This window comes from Halichoeres trimaculatus, unplaced genomic scaffold, assembly GCF_033239565.1.
Source record: "Halichoeres trimaculatus isolate MK-OKI-2021-1 unplaced genomic scaffold, fHalTri1.1 fHalTri1_scaffold_12, whole genome shotgun sequence".
In the NCBI taxonomy this organism is placed as follows: Eukaryota; Metazoa; Chordata; class Actinopteri; order Labriformes; family Labridae; genus Halichoeres; species Halichoeres trimaculatus.
In genome coordinates this window covers 5,348,658-5,376,609 of record NW_027437190.1, presented here as the reverse complement: position 1 = coordinate 5,376,609, position 27,952 = coordinate 5,348,658, and the positions used below count along the sequence as shown (strand labels likewise).

At 40.3% G+C, this 27,952-nt stretch overlaps 1 protein-coding gene across 3 annotated transcripts in view; it reads left to right on the top strand.

The window, feature by feature from the left end:
* Positions 1-27,952, top strand: part of vps13b (vacuolar protein sorting 13 homolog B) — a 411,975-nt gene that overhangs the window by 130,954 nt on the left and 253,069 nt on the right. For all 3 annotated transcript variants that reach the window (XM_074682783.1, XM_074682782.1, XM_074682784.1), the window contains 2 exons: positions 16,667-16,776; positions 19,437-19,569. In XM_074682783.1, coding sequence (XP_074538884.1) covers positions 16,667-16,776; positions 19,437-19,569 — 243 coding nt within the window. The remainder of the gene's footprint in view (positions 1-16,666; positions 16,777-19,436; positions 19,570-27,952) is intronic.

Below are 27,952 nucleotides of genomic sequence, written 5' to 3'. Positions count from 1 at the left end.
GGGTTGCAGCTGCATCAGTTTTTAATTGATTTTTATCGGCTGCTGGATTAAAAAAAAAGCAGGTGTGGATATGGCTTGAAATGCTGAATATCGGCACCAATAATCAACTCAGCCGATAAACAACTCAGCTGATAATCAGTCTTTCCCTAGTCTCATCTGATGTTTGATGTTTTGAATCCTGGAGGTATTTGTCATGTATACTATAGAGATAGACAGATATGGATTTTTTGGGGCTGATACTGATGCTGATTATTAGTAGGCAAGGAGGCCAATAACCAATATTTGAAGCCGATATTCATTTGCAGTCAAAGTGAAAATATTGGTGTCAAAATTTTAAACAATATAAACTCCAACACCTAACTGCATTTAAATTCCTTTAAGCATATGTTTATTAAAAATCTCCCAGGCTTAGCAGCATGTTTAAAAAAGTTAAATGAAAACTTTAAAAAATAAATAGCTAAAGTTTTCTACAGTAAATAAAGTTTTTCACAAATTTCTATGTCACTGCAATAAAACTGAACAGAATTGAGTTTGTGCTGCCTTTTACAGGTATGTAATGCAGCTGAATTAATTTTCTGTTTGGTTTTACATGACTGATTTTAAATGATCATCTAGGGCTTCCATAGAGTAGACAGGGAGAAACTCTGTACAGAGAAGCATCAGAGCCAAAACAACACAGTTTTGAATGGGTTTCATATTGGCTGCCGGATTAAAAAAAGGCTGATGCCGATATCCCCAAAATGCCAAACACCGGCTGGTCGATGATCGGTCTATCCCTAGTATGCATGTTGTGTTGGGTGTATAATGTGTATTTGCAGCTGTAAAGTGCTGATGCCTGTCATCTGCCTGTCAAGGACACTCTTGGAAAAGAGATTTTGAAATCTCAAAGAGTCTCTTCCTAGTTAAATAAATAAATAAAATCAAAACTTCTCTTCATTAAATATCTCTTGTATTTCAGTTGCTTGTGCTCAGACTTCTTTTTAAGTATTATGTTTTTGAGGTTTTATGTCTTGAATCAGAGACAATAGGACAGTGGACAGAGCAGGAAGCAGGATGAGAGAGGGGAGGGACATGCAAGAATGGCGCCACATTCAAACCTGGCACGTCTGTGCGAGGGCTTGTCTGTAACCTGTAACCTGCAAACTAGACCACCAGGCTATACTCTTTATCAATACTTTGATATTTTTCAGGAGGACATTGTCTGTGATACAACAACAAATCTAAAGTGGCAGTTTAGTGCATACATGTTTGGCTCAGAGCTCTTTAACTTGGGGGCCTTCAGGTCCACAGGAACCCTCAACCTGTCTTCCTGCCCCAGGGCAATCAGTCTAAACACAGTAGTAATAAACTCTCATCACTCTTAGGCAGAGATGTGTGTGTCAGTGTGTTACCACAAATCTGTGTTAGTGCAGCAGCAGCAGCAGCAGTAGTTATGGGCCCAGCAGTAGTAGTAAAACCTCATCACTTTTAGTGGTCCTCCGGGGTTCCTGGACTCTTCTCGCTGTGTGTGGTTTGACCTGTCATGGCCCTCCAGCTCCACACATGCCCACTTAGATAAACAGGCAGTAAACACAGGCAGCCTTAGCCCCACTCTCTTTCTCTCATAGCATATACAAGGCCTGCAGATGAAAGGACTGCTTCCCGACACTAATAGCCACTAGAGATTAGTTTCCACCAGCCTCATCAGGCTCCGAATGAGAAGTTCAGCGGTCATGTTCAGAAAGACCCACCTTAGCTGTCCTCGGACTCGGAGATGTGTCTGTTACCTGGAGCTGACATGTCAACAGTTCCTTTGCCTTACGCTGAGTTCACCAAAGTCTGCTAGTGTCACAAGCACCTGTGTGCCGTCAAAAGAAGCAATGTTTTTTTTTGTTTTTATGAATTTCAAAGCAGGGGAAAGATAGCCGGACCAAGGAGGGTCTCCTTTTGGATCTGGATGTAGAGCGTGGCCTGATGATAACACCCAGATTAGATTAGAGCTTGAGGGATACGTGTGGCCTCGTTTGCTTTTCCAACCTTTAAAGACTTGTCCTTACTCTGTCTCTTTGTCTCCTCCTCCCCATCCCATATATCTCCGTGCCTCGCCTCCCTTGTTTTGTCCTCCATCTCTATCCCTTTCTTCCCATCTGCTTGTCCCTGATTTCTTCTACTCCCATTTTCTTGGTCTGCGTGGCCCCCAGTCTCCTTCTCTTCCCTCTCTGTCCTGCTGGGCAGCAATAAGCCAGTCTGGGGAACATTTGAAGTGTGTTTACAGTCAGTGACTCATCGCTGCCTTTGTACCACGATTCGTCAACAGCTGATTGTTGTTTTAGCTTCCTGTGCTAAAGGGGGGCCAGACTGTCTGTGTCTGTGGCTGTATTAAATGCAGCTCTGATGGGCAGAGTCCCTCCTTCCTGTCATCACTTGTGTGCAGACATTAGTGACATCATCCTAAGAGAAGACATGCACTCGCCTTAAGAAAGACTTTCAAATCATGGCTTCACTCAGCAGGGACTAATTACAGGCTGGATGCAAAAGGCTTCGGTCGAGGTGTCAGGACACACGCTCCTAACTGTCCTGCAGACTCAACGTTTGGGTATCTTCTGTGTCTGTTTTGCACGTCAGAAGGTTTTCTGTACCTGCTCAGCATGGCCTTTAAAAATCCAAAACAAACTTCAAAACTCTTCTCTCTTTCATATCTTGGAATCTTTTTCTATCGGCTTCTAATGTCGAACATGTTAAGATTCCCTCCGTCTTTGAACCTCAGCCTTGTCTTTGTGACACAGCTGTGACCCCCTTCTGGTATGGGAAAGTAGCCAATCAAAACTGACGCTTCATCTTGCGCTATGTTTCTTCCATTCTTCTATCCCTTCTTTCTGCATTGCAGCTAAAATAGCTCATCCTGAAATCATTAGACCAAATTGCTAAATGGGTCAAATGTGCAACCACTTAAGACGATGTCTTCAAGAAGCGTAATCTTCAATCCACTGTGGCAAGCAAGAAGAGGATGAGGTGGATCGTGGACGAGGGACCAGGGAAGGACCCAAAGAGGAAGAAAAGTGGAGTCAAATAGATTCAGAAGGGTTGAGGAGATATTATCCTTCAGAATGAACTTGATTTAACTTGGAGAGTGAACAGACAAATTGCCCTTAATAGATATCCAGACCAGCTGAATGGATGACAACAGATGGAGAGTCAAGGAGCAGGATCCTCTGCAGTTTATCATCCTCCATTCTTGGCTAAAGGATTTGATCAGTGGTTGGGATTATTACTGAGTTTTCTGAACAGACAATTGACTAAAGGGGAGGGGAGATTCAGCAGAGGTGGAAACACTTGGGGCAGGCAGGGTGTGCTCTGGGAATGAGTATTGTGAACTGGTTCCTGCTTGAAATCGATCAGAGATGGTTCAATCCATCGACATCATGAGCCTTTAAGCTTAACAATTCCCTTGTAGATTCTTTACATTATGTCAGAGCAGCTGGACTTTAAGAAGGCTATTCTGCCCCAGCTATCTAAGGGGCTATCTACACAACAGTTTAAGGATGAAACGCAAAAATACTGTTGCGTTTCAGCCTCTCATTTACACAAAAACAGCGTTATAGCTGACCTAAAACAGAAACTTTTGAAAACGGCCCCCAGAGTGGATTTTTCTGAAACATCGCAGCCACCATTGCATTGTAGACCGCAAGCCAACGCTTTCAGTGGAAACACTGACATTACGCCCCACTTTGCACATGTGCATACATACATTCAATGGTACTGTTGTTACCATCATTGAGGACTACCATGTTGAGCTTGTGTTACTCAATCTGCTGAATCTGCTGACTGTCTTTCAACAAAACTAGCATCTGTTGCTCAGCTTCTGCTCTTGGTATTCACCAATGCACCAGATGATCGGCCCAACTCTACTTCAGTGGAGATCTACCAAAAGCGGTTTCTGGACAAGACAGTTAAAGCGCCACCTACACTCCTGGCATGCTTACTACAGCGTTTTCAGTCCATCAGCGTTTCCATGTAAACGCAGATTTTTTATTTCCTCTGCGTTTTAGTGTTTTCGGGTGAAATGTTGTGTAAACAAGGCCTTAGCCTAACCATTACATTACAGTTACATTACCCAAGAAAACTGTGATTCAGGATTTTCTGGTTAAATTTTTATTGAGAAGCACTGAACACACAAAGAAATGTACATTACTACTACTGTATTTACTACTACTTACTATTACTCTGTCACACCAGATTCATATTCAACACAATCAACACGTAATACATCTCCTAATGGACCAAAAACAGTATAGAAAACATGGCACTGGTAGCAGCAGTTAGCATAAATCAATATAACTTTGGTTTCTGAACAGAATTTCTACTTTCATCACAGAAACATATCACAATTACTCTTTGTAAACGATACTGAGAACTCCAAACGTCAAAGTACTAACAGGCAAATGAAAGAAAAGCTGCAGGCTGATGGCTGGCTTTATAACTACAGCAAGGTTCCGAACAACTCAAATAATTGCTTTAACCACTCTGAGACACTAGATGGCCCACTTGAGTCAATACCATGTAAGAAAATTTACATCAAAGTCATGCAATGTTATTTCTTACTTTCATTCATTTAAGTCCAGAGATATCAAGATCCAGTGGCCAATTAAATATTGATTTACTGATTTAGAATAAAATGTTGACACCGAAAACCTGTAAAGCTACTTTTTGTACAGAGAAACTTCACAGGAGGAATTAATAAGGGAATTGAAAAAGAATCGGATTGATAAACAGAATCGATAAGGGCACTGGTGTCAGTGAAATCGATACAGGTCCTGATTGTGCTCCCAAACTGCTTGCTCCTTCTCATTGTTCTGTTTGGGCAAGTTCTCATGAAATGTGGTGAAGAACAACAGATCCTGGTTGGCAAACAGTCTCATAGTAGAAGTTAAACTGTGAAGCAAAAAGTTCTGCTTTTTAATGTCTTAACTGTTGATGGAGGTCGTTGCCTTACTGGTGTAAGAAACATTCATGTCGTCTCAACTCTAGAAACTTTTTGTGCTGTTTCGCTCCTGTTCTTCTAAAAATCCTTGGAAGGACCCCCAGCCAATGACATCCAATAAATTGCCTGCCTCCCTCTCCTCATGACAAACGGAGAGAACTCAGCTTGAACCGTACAGAAAGCCCATGAGCCGTCTGAGTGATAGCCGTGATAAGGAGTTTTCAAGGTAACGATGCAAAGCTTCAAGCGTCTGTGGGAAAGCAGGAGCAGAAGCAGAAGTCTGTTTATTTTAATGAGCTCAGAAGTGTCTCTCCTGTTCCTCTTATATTACACTGGGGCTCATTTAGAGTTCACACAGTGCACTGTATGTGCATGATAGATACAGTAATGATACATTAATACAATCAGGACCCAGTCTGTTTCCTTTCTCATTAAGAAGGTCGGCTATCTCGCTGACATGGGCCAGTTCACATTAAGTCACAGCACTTTCCTCTACTGTGACGTGAAGTGAAGGAGACGGTGAGAGGTGTGTTTATGTGGGCATATCAGAGCAGTGTGGAGGAGAGGGTGCTCAGGGGGAGAGATAACAGCTGGAGTAGTGAAAATCAGTTCAGCTGCTAAGGTTTCAGTCGGAGCCCCAGTCGTACTGTGTCTGGTTGTCTTTTCATCACCCGGTGAGTTCACGTAGATTTATGAAGGTAGAGAAACAGCAAGCATAGAAAAATGTACAGCTTTAGGGTCTCAAACTGGGATGTGGAACTTTAGGGTTATGTAATTTTGCCTCATTATACTAATATGAACAGAACAGAGCAGAGTAGTCTAAATGTCAGCGCATTGGAGCACAGATGGCCTGGTGGTTTAGGTCACCCTCCATGAGGTGTCCGATTGCGCAGGTGGCCCGGGTTCCAATCCAGCCTGTGGCCTCTTTCCCTCCTGTCACTCCCCACTCTCGCCCTGTTTCCTGCTCTATCCGCTGTCCTCTCTACTGTCCAATTAAAGGCATAAAAACTCAAAAATAACTAAATGAAAGTGCATAAAAAGTGATAAAAAGTCAGTGATTGCTACAAGCTATGCTAAACTGCTTCTTTCCAATGTCAAAACCACAGTCCTAGTTCTGATTGCAGTTCTGTGGCCTTTGGCAGCAGGCCTGTGTAAGTTAAAGTGCTAAGTTCACAATTAAAAGAAAAAAAGCCAGTCTGTTACCTAATGTGATATTAAAAAAAAGTCTGTGTTGACCTGGTGGTGTTTTTTTTTTCATGGCCTTTATCCTTTTATGTTGAGTTCGTAGTTTCTGTTTAAAGCAGTAAAAACACTTCTGAAACTTAACGCTCATTGAAGTTTGATTAATGTTGGTTTTCGTCTTTTTATAACCAGGTGGGATCATTTCTGAAGATTTCATTTCTTATAATCTCAGTTAATATTTGATTTTACCATTTATTATGTTTTAAAACTTTCATGTATTTCTTTTATTTTTTGGCACTTGTTGGCCTCCATACTAACTTAAGTTTGTAACTTAAGTTGTGCCATCGTCAGAAAGCGTTGGACTTTGAAAACCTGCAGAGCCTTCCACAGAGCCCTCCACAGCCTGTGTCTCCTCTATCAGGAAGGTATTGTGATGTCGAACTGATCTGATCAGTGACAGTCACTCTTTGGATGCTGGCTCTGCTGCATGTTTTCTGTCAGTGTGTGTGGCCCTGTATGTAGTGAGACTGTCTGTAACAGTATAGATCTAAAGCATCCTCACCAGTCACATACAGTAGATAGACTCAAGGGGGGTCTCACCCAGTCTGCTTCATATTTTTTACTGAATCTCTGTCTCTTCTTCCTGTTTCTCTCTGTTTTTTTCTCCGTCTATTTTCCTGTAAATCCCTCTTTAGTGCATTTTGGGTGTTCCTCTTTTCCTGTCACTTAATCTTTCTCTAAATGTCTGCTCAATGACACATGAGGATTACTTGGGGAACTTCACAATTACTCTGTGGTCTATATCCAAAACAAATCTGCCATGATAAAGTGCAAATTATACAATTTTCTGACAAATTTGTCAAACAGGCATGCTTGTGAATTTCTGGTCTTTTTTATGCTTTTTCCATTTTTTCTCCTTTCTTTCTCCTTTTCTTCCATCTTTTGGCAAAAAGTTAAGCATACTAAAAATGTAAATTTAAGCTTATACTTTTTGGTACAAATTCAGGAGGCGCTTCTCTCAGGATGAAGTGCTGTTAACAGTAGCGTGAAGTTATTAAATTATCAGAGCCAATAATATGATACTCCTGAAACAGACAGTAGAATGTAATAGAATTACTTTACTGATCCCAATCTGGGAAGTTGTTGAGTTAACAGCAGCAATTGATGGAGTTAGTAGAAAAAATAAAATAAAATGTATACACAAGCACTCTAGATACAACAAAAAAGATTATAAGAGATATATACACCAGATATAGATTAACATCTCTAAAAAAAACAACAAAAAAAAACATCTACTTGCTTCTGGCATTTATTTGAGGAAGTAAATCTTAGATAATACACAAATCTATTTTTTGTACTATTTCACATTATTATGTTGTTATTCATTGACTGTCAGCCATTTTCAGAGCACCATGAACGATCTTTCAAGACCCCATAATATTGTTTTCTATAATGATGTAAACACCAAAACTACGTGAGCAGAGTGGACCCTCTTCTTTTATGTCTCTTCCTGTTCTTGATCAAAAAAAACAACAGAGAAAACATTTTTTTGATTGCATTCATCTCAGGCGCTCCATCCCTGATCCCCTCCACCATCTCCGTCGTCTTTTCTCTCTGAACTATTGCAACACATCCTCAGTTGAAGCGTGAGCTGTCTAAACTTTTCTGACTTGCAGCGTCTCGCTATGTCTCTGTCATCTCACATCCTCTCCTCATATCCATGCTGAGCTCTCATCCAAAGAGCGCATCGCTCTCACCCACAATAGTTTATGAGCATGCAATTGATTGACAAGCTCCACCAGACCAGGCCCCGCCTCCCCCTGCTGAAAAAATATAATTTACTTCTATAGACGTAGCAGTAACAGTTGTTATTTAATTGTTGAACAGATGACAAAGGCAGCAAATGAGTAAATATAATTTAGCCTATTTTCTTTTTATCTTCTTATGTATTATTAAATTGGATCAAACAATGTGCAGGCCTCCACGTGTTGATGCTACTTTTACATGGTAAAGTTTTCTAATTTCCAAGTTATGATAAATAAATTGTATTTGTTGCGTTTTATTCTCTAACTTTATCAGAAACAATAAAAAGCACAAGTTTTCGTACTCTGTTGCTCTGTAGTGTGTCCCTACAGTCAGAGTCAGCTTCTACCAGGTGGGTCTAGTCTGTCAGTTCAGCCATGTTACACAAGTATGCATTCTCTTAACACCACACACACTCACACACACACGCATAGCACTCCTATATACCTGCATCCAGTACAGAGAACGTGCCCAAAGTGAGAGCAGACTTTTTGTAGGCCAGGATCTGTTTCCAGTCAAACCTTCTTGTGTCCTTCCTGAACCCCTGGTCTCCAGTGGCAGCGCTGGGCCTGGGCTGCAGGGTCAGAGCACAGCAGGGGAACAACAGCAGCGTGTGTGTGTGTGGTATGTGAGTGTGAGTGTGTGGGTGTTAAAGACAGGAAGAAAGTATGTAGAAGTGTTCACTAACCACACTCCAAGAAACAAATGAGTATAAATAGAAATAGCTCTCCTGTCACACTCTCATACTGACACACACACATTACACACTCCCTGTTCCCTTTACCCACCCACACACAGTTGAGTCCCCCTCTCTCTTTCTCTCTTACACACAGGCACGCATAAAAAAACATTCATGGTCACAGAGACAACGAAAAGCACAGTGGTGGAGCACCTGTTGAGCCGCGCAGCTTGCTCCGGGACACCTTCAACTCATGAGCTCATCGGAAAAGCAATTAAAGGCAGCGTAGGCCCCGCACGCTGGCGTAATGTTTTGTTTTGCTACTTGGCTTCGAAATTAACCAAACCTGTCAGAAGCCATCTGGCTGATGTGAGCTGGGCTGTATTTATTTATTTTCTGTTGGAGAAGCTGGACACGGGGTCCCAGCGCTACCTTAGGTCCAACAATGAAATGATTCTGAAGGGCCGATTAGCGAGCCAGAACAAGAACCGTCTCCTCTCTGTCGACCTTGGGGGATGGATGGTTAGCACTTACTAACCCGTCATGCTGGGGTCATGGGTGTGTATTTGAAAGGTTGTGCCCTTTTTGACCCCAATCAGGGCTTTGGTTTCACTGTTGAACTTGGTCCTAAACTGGCTCCCTCTTTTTGATTCATTCCTGCAGTAACTGAACAAAAGTAGGTTTGGGGTTCACTTTGTCATGATTTATATCACACAACTGTCTAAAGTCTGGTATGAAGTTGGAAAGATCCTGATGTGGATGTGAGATCACTCTCAGCCTCTTCCCCCCCTCCCTCTCATAGGGGTTAGAGGCCTCCTCTCAATCTGGTCTGATGCTGGTCTGGTGTAGCCTCAGGCGGTGAGTAGCCTCGTGTCAGACCGCTGTAAAACAACACCAGCAGCCCTGATCTCTCCTTTGGCTCTACTGGTCTTGAAACCACTGAAGAAAAAAAAACAGCTTTGACATTAATAGGTCCACAGTTGGTGTCAAGGCGAGTGTGTCTTCACAGATAGCTGCTCTTACGCTCTGTGGATTTGTGGACTTTCAGAGTCTGGGCCAATGAGCCGTTTTCTTGAGGAGTCATTTAGGAAGAAAAAAAAACTCTCTGTGTTGTCATTGTCATCACTTTCTGTAATTACGTCCATGCCACCCTGTTAGAGCAGAGAAAAACAACAGTTAGCCTGCTGCCGAGGTCGTCGTGCGAGGCCTTTCATGGCGCTGACTGCTTCAAAGGAGTGTCACTCTGCTTCAGTAATGTCAACACCGTGATGAAACAAGAAAACAGTGTGAACGCTGAAGGCTTGATCTTCAAAGCCTCAAACCCAAGGTCAGCTAAGATTGTGTTTCTGTGTCACTGTCAAGCTGCAGTTGGACAGACAGAAAATAGAGCGTTTGGTCTTTTTATCTCAGAGAGAGGACCTGCGTAGTGTTGGTGTAATGTATCGAAATGAACATTGCCAAGAGCCGAGCAAACACAACACACGCTCAACAACTAAATGACTACTACTGGCTCAAACTCTGATGTTGAAACACGGCCAGTTAGTGGTTTTACTTATTCGAGCAGCCACATTACGTCTCCTCTAAAAGATCACAGCTGCTAATACCAAATCCCCATCAGAAACAAGCTGCAGTGCACACATTTTGTATTTTTTCTTTTTCTGTCAGGAAGTGCTGACAGCTGAGTCTGCGTCCATCATTAACATCAAACACATAAAGTAGTGAAATGAGCAGTATGGACAGTAAACATCACAATAAGCTCATCAATATAATCAGCATGTAAATGAGGAATTAATGAATTAATGTAACAATTACACATTTCTGAATACAGTCAAAGTTATATGATCGGTTTATTTAACTCTCCATTCATTACTAGGAGCACTGAGCACTTTCTCTTTCGGGGGCTTTTCCCCTTTTTGTGCCAACCAATCAGAGCCTCGAGCAGACTGCTTCATACATAGCAATGGGGTCAACCACACCTCCTCACTAAGTTCAAAGTTTCTGTCTCCTCTTTGCTCAGAGTTGCTCTCAGAAACTTCCTGAGTCACTCTCAATCTAAGATTCAGGCTTAGGGTTTTTAGGCTAAGTCAGGAGCTCTTTGAGTGGACTCTGAGAAGCTTTGTGGAAGCAGGCCCTGGTCTTTTGCTCTCCCAGGTAGGGATGCACGATATTATCGGCACAATATCGGTATTGGCTGATAAAAGCTTAAAAACACGTTTATCTGCAGATATGAAAATTTCTGCTGATATGCACAGCCGATAAGGTGCTATTCAGTTAGGATTATTATTATTTTCCATCTGAAAAATAAGCTCCTTAAATAAAATGTAGCACATCATTTATTTGCACTGCAGAGCTCTGTGTCTGTCACCAGGTTGTTACAGTAGCTCTAAAATAATCAAATGCAACTTGGTTATGTTTAAAAATTCATTGTACATTTAAAGTTCATGTGATCTAAAGAAATTATTTTTCTATATTTCAATACTGAATGTCTTTGTCTTGAGTTTGAAAAAATAATACATTTCTTATTTATGGTAAAATCAAATGTTTTTAGTCTTGTTTTATGTGTGTTTCTTAAACAAATAAGACCGTCACAATAAGAGTAACATATAAATTCCAGTACAGGATAGACTTAGCTTTCTTTACAGTGAAAAAAACAAACAAACTTGTGATTATCGGTATCGGTATCGGCCAAAAGGGGTTTCGATATAGCGGCATATCGGATATCTGCAAAAATCCGATATCGTGCATCCCTACTCCCAGGGATATTTTTTTCTTCCCCCTGAAATTGTTCTTTTTCTTCTTGTGGTTTCTGGTGTTTCTGCAGCCAAGGTCAATCATTGTTGTAGTCAAGTCACCACAGACCATTTCCGAGTCTCAAGTCCTCCTTGTTTGAGTCAAGTCCAAGTCACCAAAGAAAAATGTTAGTCGAGTCCAAGTTGTGACCTCAGTACCTTAGCCCTAGTTCTTGAAAAGTCCCCAGAGCAGGACGCAGGACACTAGCTAGCTAACTAGCTAAGTTTTGAGTATCTAAATTTCAGTTTAAAAAATATTATGATGAATCAAGCCAAGATTAAATGGAGGATGAGGAATGCTGCTGATGGACTTCACACTATTAGCTGTGTGAACCTGGACTGAATGTGTTGGACAGTTTTGGTGATCAGAAAACACATTTAGTGAATTCACATGAGTATCTGTTGTTTGTGATTTTACAGTTTGACAGTTCATTAAAGAGTCTCTGTCAAAAACCTTGGTTTAATTGCATTGATTGTAAGTATAGCGTACAAAATAGATACCTAAGTTACACTTCATCCAACTCACCAGAATGTTCTTTATCTGCAGAACACACCTGCAGTCAGTTTGTTCATGTCACGTTACTGAACTTATCTGGGTAAGGATGAATGTTAGTGAAGTTAAAATCATAAAACAACTTAACCGAACATCATGGAACGCCCAGCTGTAACACCCCCCACCCCGGGGTCAGAATTTTTTGACTTGAAAGTCGGATCACCCACACCATCCCAGAGCTCCCAGGAGGAAATCCCGAGTTAAGGGGTAAACAGTAATTAAGCTCCTGTTATATTCTTTGTATTTTAGAATGTCTAACCACTGTATGTCACAATGCATCAGCCGTATAGATGGTATCATTTGATGTTTATATATAGACATATTGCTGTTATGGCAAGTTTTTCGCCAACTGGAACGCATAACTTTATGATGACGTCATTCCCACTCCCCAACATCCCAGTTTCGAGGACAAATGGAACGCGGCATCAGAGACTAATGTTGCTATTTAGCAGCTAGCTTCTGACAACATTTTTAACAGTCATAGTTACATTAACATCTCCATCTGGGAACTTCTTTGGGTGTATCCTGGACAGATGTCTGTTAAAGTTAGACGGTGTCCCCATCTTCCTGTCAGTTTTTATTTATTTATTTATTTATTTTTATGAAAAGTGTTGCTCTGCTGTTGTCAACACAACCTGTGGCACCTCTTTTGACATCTTTCCACACACTGTTGCTGAACAAGCATGTAAACGCACATGCTGGTAAACAGACACATGTGGCAGCTGTAGCCTGAAAACTGTTATGAGGACCTTATACCAGAAGAAACAATAAATTAACGATAATTATCAAAGCACTTATTGATAAATAAGTGAAAGTTGAGTCACGGGTCGTACATATCCGGGCTGGAGTCAGACTGGAGCACTGGCCTCAAGTGGACACTTAAGGAACTGCAGTTTTTGGCATTTCCACCAAGGTTTATGCCTCGCCATGCCTGCTTGGTTGGGGAAGGGACTTGGACATCCATCCAGTTGAATTTATCATGTACTTTATTTCCATCTCTTTTGGTTTTCATGAGGCACCTCTTGTTCTGGCTTCAGTTAGCACCACCTGAAGTGGAGATCCAGCACCACAGCTTATAAGCAGCTGAGTTTAGGCACAGAAAGGACTCTGTGCCTGTGATAATCCTCACTCAGTTTGGGAGTACACAGTAAATAATGAGCAAACACACATGCAGATACATGCAAACACCGTGTTATGTTATATCACAGATAAACACCACGAATACAGACACACAGCTAACACACACGTTTCTCATCATTCATACTTACAGTCATCTACATTTACTTTGCATGCAAACACACACGCACACACACAGGCTCACAGGCAACAAATCACTGAAAGCTGTGAGATGCAGCGAAGCAGTGCCGTTTTATTTCCATAGTTCATGGTGACTAATGGAGGAGTGAGTCCTTCCTGCCAGGTCATAGAGCTAGCATACAAAAACAAGTGTGTGATCATAAGTGTGTAGACTCATGTGTGTTAAAGAAAGTGTGTAACAGTGCTCTGTCCAGTTTTCAGAGGCTTTTTCAGCAGTGAAGCGCACACACATCCAATGGTTCCTGCTTAAAGCTCCATTAAACTGCTGAAAGTCCATCTAGAGCTGACACATCCTCCTATCGTCATGCTGGGACATTCCACTGCACGCCAGAGACTCTGCACTAATCCTGCCAGCATGGGAATCATTATTGACAGGATTTCTATGCATTACCTCATGACCCACTTATTGTTGGTAAAGATTATTATTTAAGAGTAAACCAAAACCCAGGGAAAGGCTTGTGTTTCACAGAAAGTTATCAAAAGAAAATGTTATTTTTGGCTTAGGGTTGCACAACTTAGTGGGGAAAAAAAGTTGTGGATGAAAAGAAACGTGCTCTGTGCTGCATTCCAACAGGCCCAATAACTACTAACAGCTCATTGGGAGCCTCAGAAAATGAGAAGCTGCATCTCGTGGGGCTATCCTATAATAAAGTCAAATTGAGACACTTCCACTCGTAGTCGCTGGTCACAGTGATTTCAGTTTTCTGTGTCAGTGGGCTGACTGCAGAGATAACTGTCACTGTGATTCAGAGAAGTTTTGTTCATGTTGTTCTTTTGGTCAAGATCATAACCAGCCTGAGTGCTTAAAGCAACCAGTCTGTGTTGTGTTTACTAAAGCATCTTATTTCTATTGGTTATAGATTATTAATCTATAAAAGCTGGGATGGCCCACTTCTGCGTTGGCGTGAGATGGTTTGGGCATTTCCAGTTACTGAAAGAAGCAGCAGACGGTGACAGTAGATGGTGTTATGTTGGCAGGGATTGAATAAATAAGGTGTCTGCTGGAGTTCTGTCTGTCAATGACATACAGAGAATCGTCCAGGTGTCTAGTACAACTTCATGTAGCACATCATATAAAGGCTTTAAAATGTATGTAGTGCTTTAAAGGTAATTTGCTAACACTAGCTAGCCTGAGGTTAAGACCTGAGATTCACCTTGCTATTTTGGGCAAGTAAGACCTAATAAGTATAATAACTAGTGCTGTCAGGCGATTAAAAAAATTAATCTAATTAATTACAGGATTTGTAATTAATTAATCTAATTAATCGCATTTTAATCTCATATCTGCTTAAGGTCCCAAAATAAGGAATTTTAATTCCAGGACATTAAAATTACATTAAAAGACATTAAAAAACATTTTAAAATAAGGTGGGAATATATACAACACATTTTTAGGTACTGTGAGGCATAAGGAACAAATGAAGAAAGTGTTATGGTTCTATCTTTACAAAATCTACACAGTCCTGCACCTAAGATAAGCTGATTTGATTTTAGGACGTTTTTTGCTTCTGTTCACATTTTTTACTCGATGTGGACTCAATTTTCACTTCAGTATGAACTTCTATACTTCTATGAGGTCAGGAGAACCAGGACTAAAGGCTAAAAACTGTGAGGAACTATGTACAAAACACTTTTTTCAAGTCTTGGATCAAAGAAAAGTGAAGTATTCTCAGTTTAACATGCTCTGAACACACAAACTGTTGCTGATTGGTGCAGAGCAGCCCCAAGCTGAAACAAGACACCAGGAAGATGGAAGGAAATTTTCAAAGAATTCTTTAGATTTAAATACAAGACATTTTTCGATCATCATCACAATTACCTGTTTTTTTTTTACAGAATTGAGCTACAGCAAACGGTTGATTTTCTGTAGATTTTCAAAAAGGACGTGTGAATAAACGCGATGTGGACGGCAGTCCCCTTAACAGCGCTCTCTCTTCCCCTCGGTTCAAAGCATGTTGCTCGGTGTGATACATTGAGGGACCATCGGAAATTTGAAAATCTGACGAGAATACCACTTTTTTCCATGTAGGACAAACGGTTTGTAAATGCTAGACATTTGAAAATAAGTGCGTCTTTGAACGCCTCGCGGGTTTGGGATCCAGATTAATCTGCGTTAATTTTTATGACGCGTTAATTTGCGTTGTAATTAATTAATCTAATTAACGTGTTAAAATGACAGCCCTAATAATAACTAAACTTGGTCTTGTACAAGAAGTTTAATTACTTGTGTTATGAGTTCCTTATTAGTTTGGTTGTTATTTTTTATTATTGTACTTAAATAAGTTGTTTTTTCACTAAAAATGGGCATAATGTTGTGATTTCACCAAAAGATTATGTGGGCTGGGTTGCTGAATGTGGCTAATCGGTTAGAGCTTAAAAAAATGAAGTATCATCATCATATGTTAATGATGGGTCTTAAGAGGTCAAAGTTGGGAGCTTCAGGTCAATCATACTTTAGAGTCAGTTTAATCATGTGTGTATAGCTCTTGCTTCATGTGTTTGTTCGTTTATAAAAGCACAACGTAAAAACGAGGATACAAGAGATCTCCCTGAGAGCCCACTGATACATAACTCTCTGACAAGAGATTCCTGTTCCATACATTCAAGGTGTTATACATCTATGTGTATGTTTGATATTGTTTTCGGTGCATTACGAGCTCTGATATAAAACGCTAGCCCTACACTAACGTACGAAGGGAAACTGCATTGATATGCAAGCGGTTGGCATACAATGATAAAACTTTGGTTTTCATGCAAAATTTCAACTTTCATCACAGAGCACACAAGCAAGTATAAACTCTCACTCAAGAGATTCATTTTCAGTCCATTCAACATTTTATGTAGCTTTCAATCTACGCAAAACGATATAGAGCATTTGGTGCTAGCTTGATGCTAACGTACATACATTGCATTGATATGCTAGCATTTAGCATACATCACTAAAACCTAGTTTTTCAACTTTCATTAATGAACACTAAAAATGTACATAAATGTACATAACTTCCTCACAACAGATTCATTTTCAATCTATTTAACATGTTATATCTCTCCTACAGCACACAGCAGTGGTTTAGAGATGGCTGAAAGAGCTGTCATCACGTCTTTGAGAGGACACTTTTGTACATTAACACATCATTGCATTCAGCCCCTTAATAATCAGGCCTCAATATAACACATCAACATGACCATTAACATAAACCACACAGCATCAACGAAAATGAACAGTTTGGATGTTTTGCTGACAAACATTTGATGGTATGATACAATAGCATGGGACTCTATGGTAACTAGAAGTTAGTATGCAACCTGATTTTAACCAGATATATGTTATGCTCGCCTTTCTACGCTTATTTACTTAAGTCTTTCCACTCCTTCATTTCCAGGTGCAGTCCTGCTGGTCAGTGTCCAGGGCATCGCCGTCAATGTGGACCCAGTCTTCTGCACGTGGCTGTTGTACCAACCACAGAGAGTGAGCAGCAGGCAGCAGCAGCAGGTACCTGTTCCTATTCTCTTCTGTCACATATACAGTAGGGCTGCGCCATATTGGTAAAAAATTATACTGTGATATTTTGTGAACTCTTTTTACATTAGCAAAGAGTTTTAATCATGTTGATATCTGTAAATTACTGATATTGATCTCTCATATTTCCTGCAAGTGACTATTCTTATATCAGGTCAGACTTTTTAATAAAGCGCTCCTGCACAGAGGTTCCATCCCTTAAGTTTCCCTCCATGACCAAATAATAATACAGAGATATTAATTAAATATAAGCAGACACACAGTGGCTCACAAATTTGTCCTCCTCCCACGTTCTGCCTTTTTGTAGGCTTAAATATTTCTGGAACAAGCATGACTTATTGCATATATTGCATCACCTTGCTATATGAATATTGCTCAAGCACATAATCTGATGATTACACTGAAATAACATATTGTGCAGCCCTAATACATAGTATTAGTCCATTTCTTCCTCTGCTCTTTGCTTCGACATGAGAACAATATTATTGAGGCCTGATCTACTGAGATCCCAAATCAGGAGTATTGTGTGTGCGGACTTAAAAAGCTGCACATGCCTCCTTCTGGGCACAATGACAGCAGCCATTTGTGCGTAATGCTGTGCCGGTTTGCATCCGCCTTCCCAATGTGCTAAATACAGATGCAAAAACAGGAACCGTAATCAGTTTCTGGTTGATAAATCACTCTGCAGGCGCTAAATGATTACATTTGCATCTCCTTCTCCCAGAGTTTTGTACGCTCTGATGATCTGCATATTCGTCATATTAATGCAGGCAAACACGCTAAATGGATTGTGTGCTATTTTGCTCATTTTACAGATGCAAACTTTGGTGCACCTGGTTAGTACATCAGCTTTGCGCGTGCCATCGGGTTTGCACGTGTTTTTATACACACAAACCTTCAGTAGATCTGACCCATGATGTCTCGTCTGGAGCTGCCTGAGTTAAACGTCTCCCTCCCTCCTGCTCCCATGCCTTCTCTTTCTCAGCTACCTTTTCCCATGTGCTGTGCTGTCTGTCTTCCATCCAGTCTCTCTCTATTTATTTGACAGGGATCATGGTGATAGTTATGTACATTAAACGCTCTGTGCCTACACTGCTCGCACTCAAATACACACACATGCAGACACACACGCAGTCCTGCTCAATCTGCTTGCCTTGAACACAGCCTGGGCTGAAGCTATAAAGGCACATTTACTGTATACACATAGAATAGTTCGGGGAAGTAATACATTGTGTCTCTCTTTCTTTTACTCTGGAGGCTGCTGAATAAAGAGTTGAACTGATGCCAGTGTGAAGTATGTGGGGCTCTGGCTGCTCTGTGTTCAGGCACACTACAGTAAACCTGTGGCAGTGTAGGCTTTTTGCTTGTCTGTCTACAGGGCCACATCCCTCAGCTGCCTTTCAAGGCCACTTCTGAAGGACATGAGGAGGACTAGCCGAAGGTCAGACAACAGTTAGTGAAGGATAGAGGAAAGGACGGTGACAAGGAGGGTCATGACTGCAAATAATGAATGAGATACTCGGAAAAGTAAACGGTACAGAGAAAAGGGGAAATTAAGGATGGGAGGGATATAGGTAAAACAGAGCAAAGGGACAAAAAGAAGCATCTATAAACTTACAACAAAAAGTAAGAAAATGTGTGTTAAGTAGATTTTTTGTTGAAACAAGGCTTCTTGGTAATAAATCTTCTACCATTGTTTATTTCACTTAAAAATGGAGCCAGAATTGTGGGGGCATTTGTTGCACGAGCAGCAGAGCCGAGTTTCTGGGTTGTGCCCTTACAAAAATCTGCTCAATCATTTTTTGGGTGGATTAGTTGACATGTTGCTAATTTAAACATTTATTCATTTAACAGTCAGTTTTTTATTCTTATTATTTTTTGGGGCTTTTCATACCTTTAATCAGAGCAGATAGAAAAGTGGATGGAGACAGAAACAGCCAAGCTAAAATGTACAGGTCTCGACATTATCAAACCTGATAAACAGCATCTGGTTGGCATCAGCATCTCAGACAACAAGACAGAGGATCAGCATTGGTCAGGACAAAAATATAACCTCCTTTTTACCATCTTTACCAAGAGTGTGTCTCTGTTAGTTTGGAGCTACAGGATTTACACTGAATCATTCAGCACAACGTTTGACAACCTTTGTTATCTCAGATATTACAGATAAGCTAATGAAGCTAAGCTCCAGAAGCTAACATTAGCTTAACTAGAGTCCTTTGGACAACAGCTAACAATGATGTACGATCACCAAAGAACAAAAACCATAACAAAACAGGCCAATGAACTCCCAACAAACAAAGAGACATGATGAACAACACAGCTAGGAGCTAACGTTAGGCTAACTTTAGCTAACGTTACAGAAAATCCCTAAGTGTCCATCAGACACTTCAATAAACTGAACGAAAAACGACTTTCTGCATTTCAATGGATGTCTTAACAGAGAATGTCTAAGTGTATTGGCCAGCTTAACATACTGTGATTGGCTCATCAGGTTTGTGGGCGGGACTTAGCCAGAAGTCAATTATTGCATTGATTTCTTCTCTTACAGTGCTCTGAAGGGACTGAATACATATATATATATATAACAAGATATATGTCCCATGTGTATTGACATGTTGTTGTCTTCCCAGACTCCAGGTGCAGTTCCTTTAGCCAAGAGGAGAGAAGACGATATGTCCGTAGGAAGCACGCCACTGGCCAAACAGCCCTCCAATCAGGCATCAGACTACGCCAGCAGCCCGGTCAAAACAAAGACAGTGACAGGTAGGTTTACCAAACACAAGCTGCTGAAACTAAAAATACAGTCAGTGCTGCTGCAAATGTGTTGAACTGTGTTTCTATGCAGTGAATCCATGCTAATACTGTGACATAACACGCGTACTGACACCCAAATGAACTCAAATCTGGGAGTACACCACACATCCAGGAATGTCCCTGTCTGTTTCCCTCCTCTTGTTGTAGCTCTCTGGGATCTGGATGCCAAGAATAGATGAGTGGCTTGGCTTGGCCGTGTGGGGCTCTCCTTTATGCCAGTTTTTCCACATTCTGGGGACCTCCCTGTCCAGAACTATCACACAAACTTACACTACATGATCCAATCCACAGAAAATAAATGAGCGCACACGAAAGCTTCCAATTTTGCATGGCAGTGATGTTAAAATCTGTTGAACTTAATTCTCCAAAGACTCTGGGGAAAAAGTGTTTGTCAGAAGTCACGTTTGAAGTAAGAACTAAAGATAAAAACATCCAAACTATGAAGCAAAGAAGCTCTTTGCAGCCTGTTGAAACAACCAAACAGTTCATTTCGATTTAAGTACTTCAGCTCTTTAGGACTTAAGGGTTTAGCTGCTGGGGCGGCCAGTTTGATTTCAGGGGTGGTCATGAAAGTACGTTGCTCATAAATAACGTTTCCCCATGCTTCTTTGACATTTCAGAGTCTAAAAACAGCCCGTTAAAGTTCACTCACTGCTGTTTTCAAAACCAACAGATTAAAGGTCACACTGCCTCTCCTTCTGATTTCCCCTCTGTCCTCCTGTCCAGTCTGCGCTAATGGCTTTTCCATATCCCGGCATCTTTTGCTTACCCACATGTCAACAGTATATTTTCATATAAAAAGTCCCCAGTAAACAGCTATTTTGGCTCTGGCACAGCAGACTGTAACTCGTCTTCAACACTCTGCTGATGAGAGCGCACAGGCCATCAAAGGGAGTCCTCTTCTGTTTGCCAGCTGCTGGCTTCTTTCCCTGGTCCCAGAATTTTGCTTTCACTTGTTTTTTGTTGCTCAGTTTGTCAGTAAGGGTGTCCTTTGGGTGAGCACTCTACGTTTTTGTTTTCCCTTTTCCACACGGTGTCATTCAATGACTGTCAACAAGAGAACACCAAACGTACATTCTCACACACGCTGAAATACTGTGTGTCAGAGTGTTAAATGTTCAACTTTTCATTTGAGTTGGTTAAAGAGATAAATTAAGACTTGTTATTTTTATTATGCATATGCTGGTGAGAAATATTGATTTTATTTTTTAATTTTAACCAACATCATCTAAAAATCAAAATCTTATTCTGGATGACATTTACTACCAGAGGTTTGCTGTGCTCCAGGAGAAGTTGCTGGAAGACATTTTTTCTTCATTCCTGTACAACCACAATATCAGAGCAGAACCAGGCAGAGAAATGAAACACTTGTGGTCGTATCATCTGAAAACAATAAGCCTCCCTGCTGTCAAATAATTTTACTAAGCTGCAGAAAGGTTCACAGCACAGCAGGTACTTTCCTTTTTACTCAATTATACCTCTTTCTTTTAATTAACTAACTTTTTGCTGCAGTGAGACTAACAGTACAGTCTGTTGGACTATCAATCAACAGCGACTGTGAACTTTACCACTGATAAAAACTACTTAAGATTCAAGAATTTAAACCATTTCAGCCAACCTCTCTTCCTTTCTCTCACTCCAGAATATTTCCCCTGAGATTAACCGGAGGAAAGTTAACAGAATCTTTTATCTCCATAAAATGTGAAGAGTTTGTTTTGGTGGGAAAGGTGCTTCAAACTTGAACCAGGTAGACCCATTGGGATAATTTACCCTTTCCCAGAGTCACTTTCTTTCATATAATGATAAGAATTATTTGAAAAAAGAATCATAGGGAAGTGATGGGAGCTAACTCTGGTTGAACAGCAATGAAGGATAACGATACTTTACACTTTTGGTTTCTGGATGTCTTTTAGTTGAATATTTAAAATAATTTCAAACACCTCTCGATCTAAGACACAATGTTACTGCTATCATTTGTTCACCAGGCTCAACCTGGAGGCAGCTAGAGATGGGTACCAAATTAGATACTTTCATAGATACCGACGGTATTCTGTATGTAGTACAGAGTTCCGGTTCACGTAAAATCAAACGGTACCTAAACACAACCTTGTGACTGTAAGAGAGTGGAAGACTAGGTGATTTTCCATTCTGGACATGAACACAGCATTGGAAGTTTATATATTGAGAAATAGATATGTTAAATTACAAAACTTTGAGATGTGATTTTTCAACAAATTCATATTTTTTCACACATAAACAAATACAAAAGTACAGGAAATTGATACTGTTGATACTGATTTCCAGGTACCAGGCATCAGTACCAGGCTTTGGTACCAGGTCGTTTCAAAGGTACCCATCCCTCGAGGTAGCGTACTTGACTGTTACCAGTTAGACATGACTGTTAGTTAATTTTTCCACTTCAGAATATCTTCAAAGTTTTTATTTGTTAAGTTGTGTATACTCCTTTTTAGGGCTGCACGATTATCGCAATCGCAATCGCAATGTCAGCACATGCAATTCAGATTTTTCTCCATGGTAACCAAGCAAGTCTATAGACTCATCATGACACAACTTTTTTTATGAAATTGCAAGCACAATTGCAATCCCAATATTGTCCACCTAATCGCAAATCGCACCTTTTCCCCAAATCCTGCAGCACTACTCCTTTTTTAGTACCCCTCATTATACTCATTTATTTAATAGATCAAATCTTTATGACTTTTCCAAACTCACCAACAGTATTTTTCAGCAGAGCTATGAGCACTTGGAAGCCTCCTCAAAAACTGACACACTCCTCCATGATGCAGTGAGTCCAGGGTGGATTTGATGACTTGTGTCTTCAGATGTTATTGTTGGCTCTGGTTAGCCTTGTTACAGTAAACAGCTGATAATTTCAGACAATCTACTTCAAAAGATTTTGATTTCTCTTGAAGCACCAATGATTTGTTTGGAAAGTACCTTCATAGAGTTGTTCACATTGTTTTTGTGTTACTGTCCTTCACACGACAGGGTTCAGAGGTTAAAGAGTTTTTTTTCCCTTCGTTTTAAGGCTGTTTCTGCCCAGTTTTATCACTTTTTTAAAAAGAGATCAAGCCTCATTTATGTCTTTACCAAGTGTTTCTGTTAGTAACTGTCCCAAGTTTCAGTTCAAGAGCCTCATTACTCCTGAGCTTTAAACTGTTCTCTCTTATAACAGGCTCGTCATCTCCCTTGCTTTCCTGTCCAGTTTTTGAGTTGCCTTTGATTCACTGAGCTTGTGTATGTTTTGCTGAGAAGTTGATCCATTCACTTTGCTGTGCTGCTAAAAGACTGAACTATGATCTGATGTCTCGTACTGCCTGTTAGGGATGGAACAGTTCTCAAAATCCACAGTTTGGGTCTCATCATGTTTTTGTGATCATGGTTTTTGGTTTTGTTTGGTGCACATTCACTGCAAAAAACTGAAATCTTATTGAGTGTTTTTGTCTTCTTTTAAGTAAAAATTGTCTTATTTTACACAATATGGGCCATTCACCTGACCAGTCCAGAAAAATGTCTTGTTTCGAGTTATTTTAAGACAAAATTAAGTCTGAATTGGTTGAAACAAGTTTAACAAAATCTGCCACTGGAACAAGAAAAAAATGCTCAAAAATTTGCTTGAAAGTGGAATAATGTCTTATTTCAAGTAACTTTTCCCTTGTTCCACTGGCAGATTTTGGCAGACAAGCAATTCAGACCTCATTTTTGTCTTAGAATAACTCAAAACAAGACACTTTTCTGGTAAATGCGACTTATATTGAGTCTTAAAATACATTTTATACTGAAAATAAGACAAAAATACTTGACAAGATTTCAGTTTTTTGCAGTGTTGTTGTTGTTTTTAACACCCCAGAATACCATACAACCCAATAATACAACTTAAACATCCTCCATATTGTTGAGGACCAGAAGGCAGAACTCAGAAAATAAGTTGAGTCATACATGTTGTCAATAAATCTCTGGACATTCACAAATGTAGCGCTTGGGAAACAATGTCTGGTGGAAGTTGGGACTGTGGATCTCTCTAAAAATAAACATCTACTGTAGCACAAGAACAATTAAAGAGGAAAGTGTGAACTGGACCGTCCAAGTCAAGGACAGCAGTCATATTTTCAGAAAAGACAAAGTCTGGCAAATTTTGGATTAGAAAAGTCAGACAAAAAAACAGCTTCATACACACAGAAAGTCCTTCAGTTGGTCAGATATAACTTTAACTCAAACCCAAGTAGCTTGATGGGAGTCTGAAAAGTTTTCATTGGCTGCTGCTGACTTTCTGGAGAACTGTTTTCATTGTTGAATTATTTATATAGTTGAATTTTTCCTGTAAAGTCAATAATTTATCAAGGTAATGATTGTTGGAATGGGAAAAGAAAACAATAAAATGGAGGAATAATGAGATTGGAGGCCCCCATGTGATGGATTGTCTGCAGAATGCTTTCCACTCTACATTCAAACATGTCTCTGCACATCGATGGACCCATCGAAGCAGCTCACCAACAGGACACAGACATGTCTTCATGTGTTTTTTGTCAGTTCTCATGGATGATAAGGGCAGTAGACCGTGGATGTGTTGGCTGTGGTTTCTGAAGTCCAAGTGAGGGGAGCAGGGAGGAGGTTTGGTTTGAGCTTTTGGTTTATCTGACACGGCCTGGATTAGTGTAAGATCCAGGGAACGGCTTGGTGCAGATGACAGAGGGACAGGGGGATTGAAACTGGGCTGTAATGAGAGATGTTGGTGTCACACTCACAGGACACGTCATTATTTTCATTCTTTAAGTGTTATTTCATCGTCTGGCTGGCAGACTCTCTGATCTTTCCCTCTTTTTAAAGAACATATCAGCAGCATGATGTGTAGATTGGACAGCCAGTCTTTGCAATATCTCCTTAAACTCTAAAGATAACAGTGATGTACAACGATAGAAGTAATGACACTGATCACAAGAGCTGTGTGGAACCCTGTCCTCGCTTTTTTTCCATGCCAAAGACAACAAACTCTGTCTCCTCAGATTCTACAAAGAAATGTTAATTCTATACTTAAGGCTCTGGATTTTCAAAAGGGAAGTGTTTGCCTTCAGTTCGTGGTCCCACACTAAAAAGATGAAATCTTATCAAGTGTTTTTGTCTTATTTTCAGCAGGAAAACCCTTTTTAGATTTAGCATGAGCCACATTCACCTGACTAGTCCAGAAAAATGTCTTGTTTCAAGTTATTTAAAGATAGAAATGAGGTCTTAATTGCTTGTAACAAGTTAAAAAAAATCTGCCAGTGGAACAACAGACCTCATTTTGTCTTTAAACAACATGAAAAATCTATTTCTTCTGGACAGATAACGTGAATGTTGCTCATATCAAGTCTATAAAGACAATTTTTATATAAAATAAGACAAAAATACTCGATAAGGTTTTGTTTTTTTGCAGTGCAGCATTATTGACCAATAATGTGTCAACAGCCTTTGGTGAATGAAGTGCCTTTGGAGTGTATCGAAGTGACTCTGACCTTCACTTGAAAAACAAACGTTGATTTTTCCTCCTATGAAGATTTATCTGTAAGACTCAATAAATTACATCTTCACTTCTTACAAATCTGCATCTAGATATTCCTTTTTATTTCAGAAAGAAGACCTGTTAAAAATCTGGCTCATAACCTTTGCAGTAACCAACTGTTCACCATTCATTAAGTCATGGGATGAAACCTTTTCAGAAACAAATGAACAGACACTACTTCAGGAACTTGGAAAACGCAGATAGGAAGGTTTTTATGTTGCAAACCTGAAATAAAATCTTGGCCGGGGGTTGTTTTACGCAAATTACTTGGTACATTTGGATTACAGGAAAGTTTGTCCCCAGAGACAAATCTTGTCATTGGAAGATGATAGATGATGTTTGACAATTGGTCCAAAAATAACAGTGACTGGTGAGGACACGTTATTGGACATATTTTTAAGAAGAAGAAAAAAGCTAAGACTTCTAGTATGATGATAAACCTTATTTCTGTTCCTTGGCTAAGGCCTTTTTTCTCATTCTCACACCTCATTCTCTGACTCAGAGGTATGATGGGACTGTTGATCATGAAGAAAGATCACCACTGGACACCTAGGGGACTGAACTGGCGGCTCCACTCCAGCTAAAAGCTGAGGGAACAACAGAGAGAGTGGTTGGTGGATGGGAGAACGAAACAGCAGAAATTCTGAGAGAGGATGAGTCAACAGCCAAGCCTGATGCCTTAACAAAGGTGAAGATAAAGGCGTGGCTGAGATAGCCCAAGACGTGGAATAACCCCACGTTGGCAGGACTCTCAGGACTTGTTTCCCCCTGTTTAGGTTTTGTAATTTTAGGCATACTTTGGGACATGCTCACACTAATGTAACATCTGAATTAAAGCTGCAGAGAGTCAAATATAATAGATCATACTTAATTGATAACATAACGGCTGATGAATGTACTTGAAAGTAGTGTCCACAAAAAAAAAATCTTCTGAACAAAATAAACAGGATTTTTTTGTTTAAACTTGCCTATGAGAATATTCAATGATTTAGTCTTCTACCAAAATCTGTTTGAATTGGAAAGTTTTGCTTCTGATGTTGAATATTGATGTGATTAAAATGTGATTAATTACGAGTAATTAATCACAAATGGGATAATTAATTCGATTAATTTTTTAAATCAAGGCCCACCACTAAGAATAATATAATAAGTGTCATCTAAAAAAAATGCCCATTAGAGAGGACAGCTTGTCCATCATTGTCCAGTCAGCTAGTCTCCACCTCCACAGGGTCCAGGACTGAGCTTCTTCAGCAGTCTGTTCAGTCTCTGTCTCCTGGATCCTGTCTGCTCACAGCAGGTGAAGCTCTTCCAACATGGTGTTGGTGTCTGATGTTAGCTCTGTTAGCCATATCTGTGAATAGCATAATGCTACTCTGCCATCTGGTATTCCCTCTGTTGCTGGGTTAGCACAGCTAGCTTGTCCATCCTATTGGAGATAGATCTTGTGTTCCCTATAACGGTGGATGGAAGGACAGGTCCATGTCATCTCTTCTTAGCTCACAGCGCAGAACTTAAACTTGAATTCATGCACCTGTCAAGATATGTTGCTCTTGCTGTGTGTTGCAGTTGCTGGATGTTCAACAGGATCATCTTTTGGCAGTACTGTTATGAGTAAAACACTCCATAAACTTTCACTGTTATGCAGATGATACTCTGCTGTACTTATCAATAAAACCAGAAGAAACAAGTCAGTTAGCTAAACTTGAAGCATGCCTCAAAGATGAGCAGAAATTTCTTACTGCTGAGCTCAGAAAAGGCTGAAGTCATTGTTCTTGGACCTGGACTCTTTCGAGAGGCTTTTTCTGACAGGAAAACCTCCTAATAATGACCTCTGGATTCTCTGTAGTGTTTAAAGCTGTGGGAAGTGCTGCTCTCAGACCTTGTGTTACAGCACACTTCATGATTTGTCCAACAGATTCTCCATGGAGACAGACTTTCATGGTCCAGCCTACCCCCCAAGTCAAATAAGTGCAAGCACAAATAGTTGATGAATCATCCTCTCTGTAGTCTCCTTCTGTGATGGTCAGAGAGAAAACTTCCAAGAGAAAAGTCATTTTAGTTTTTTGTTTTCAAGTGAGGAACAGTTGTCCTGGATAAGAGCGGACAACAGAGGCTCAACCAGAATTTGTCGTGTGAAACTTATGAATACTGTGCACAGAAGGTGACACCGAAAAGGGTTTTATGTCCAATAAATGAAATACATGATCTCTAAAAGCTTGAGGTACCTGGATACTGAAAATAAAATAAAATCCTGAACTCCTAATCTTCTGTTTTCTTTATTCTCTCTACACACAGTCACAACCCCACACACTAACAGTACACATCCATCTGGACCTGAGTCACTGAGTCATATACACACAGACACAAGCTTTTGGCAGGTTCCTATGGTAACTACAAACTAAGGTGACTAACCATCTTTTTTGTCTACTGCCCCAACAATACACTTCAGTTGCCATGCCAACCCATGTGGTTGTTTTATTGATATTTAGGAGCAGGGCGTCTGAGGGGACACACTGGTGCTGTGACTTCACTGTTTCATGATAACTGTGGGATAGAAGTGCTGACCAAGGCAGACCTTTAAATCATGGAATATGTCTTAATATGTCTTCAGAGAGACCCCCTCTCCTTCACCTCTGACGCCTTGATGGCTTTACCATGCACAGACCTCGGTCTAACCTGAGTGTGTTCTCCGTCTATACGTCACACTCCCCTGGTTCTTACACTCAGTCCCTTTACTTCTTCACCACATCTCTCTGTCTCTCTCTGGAAATG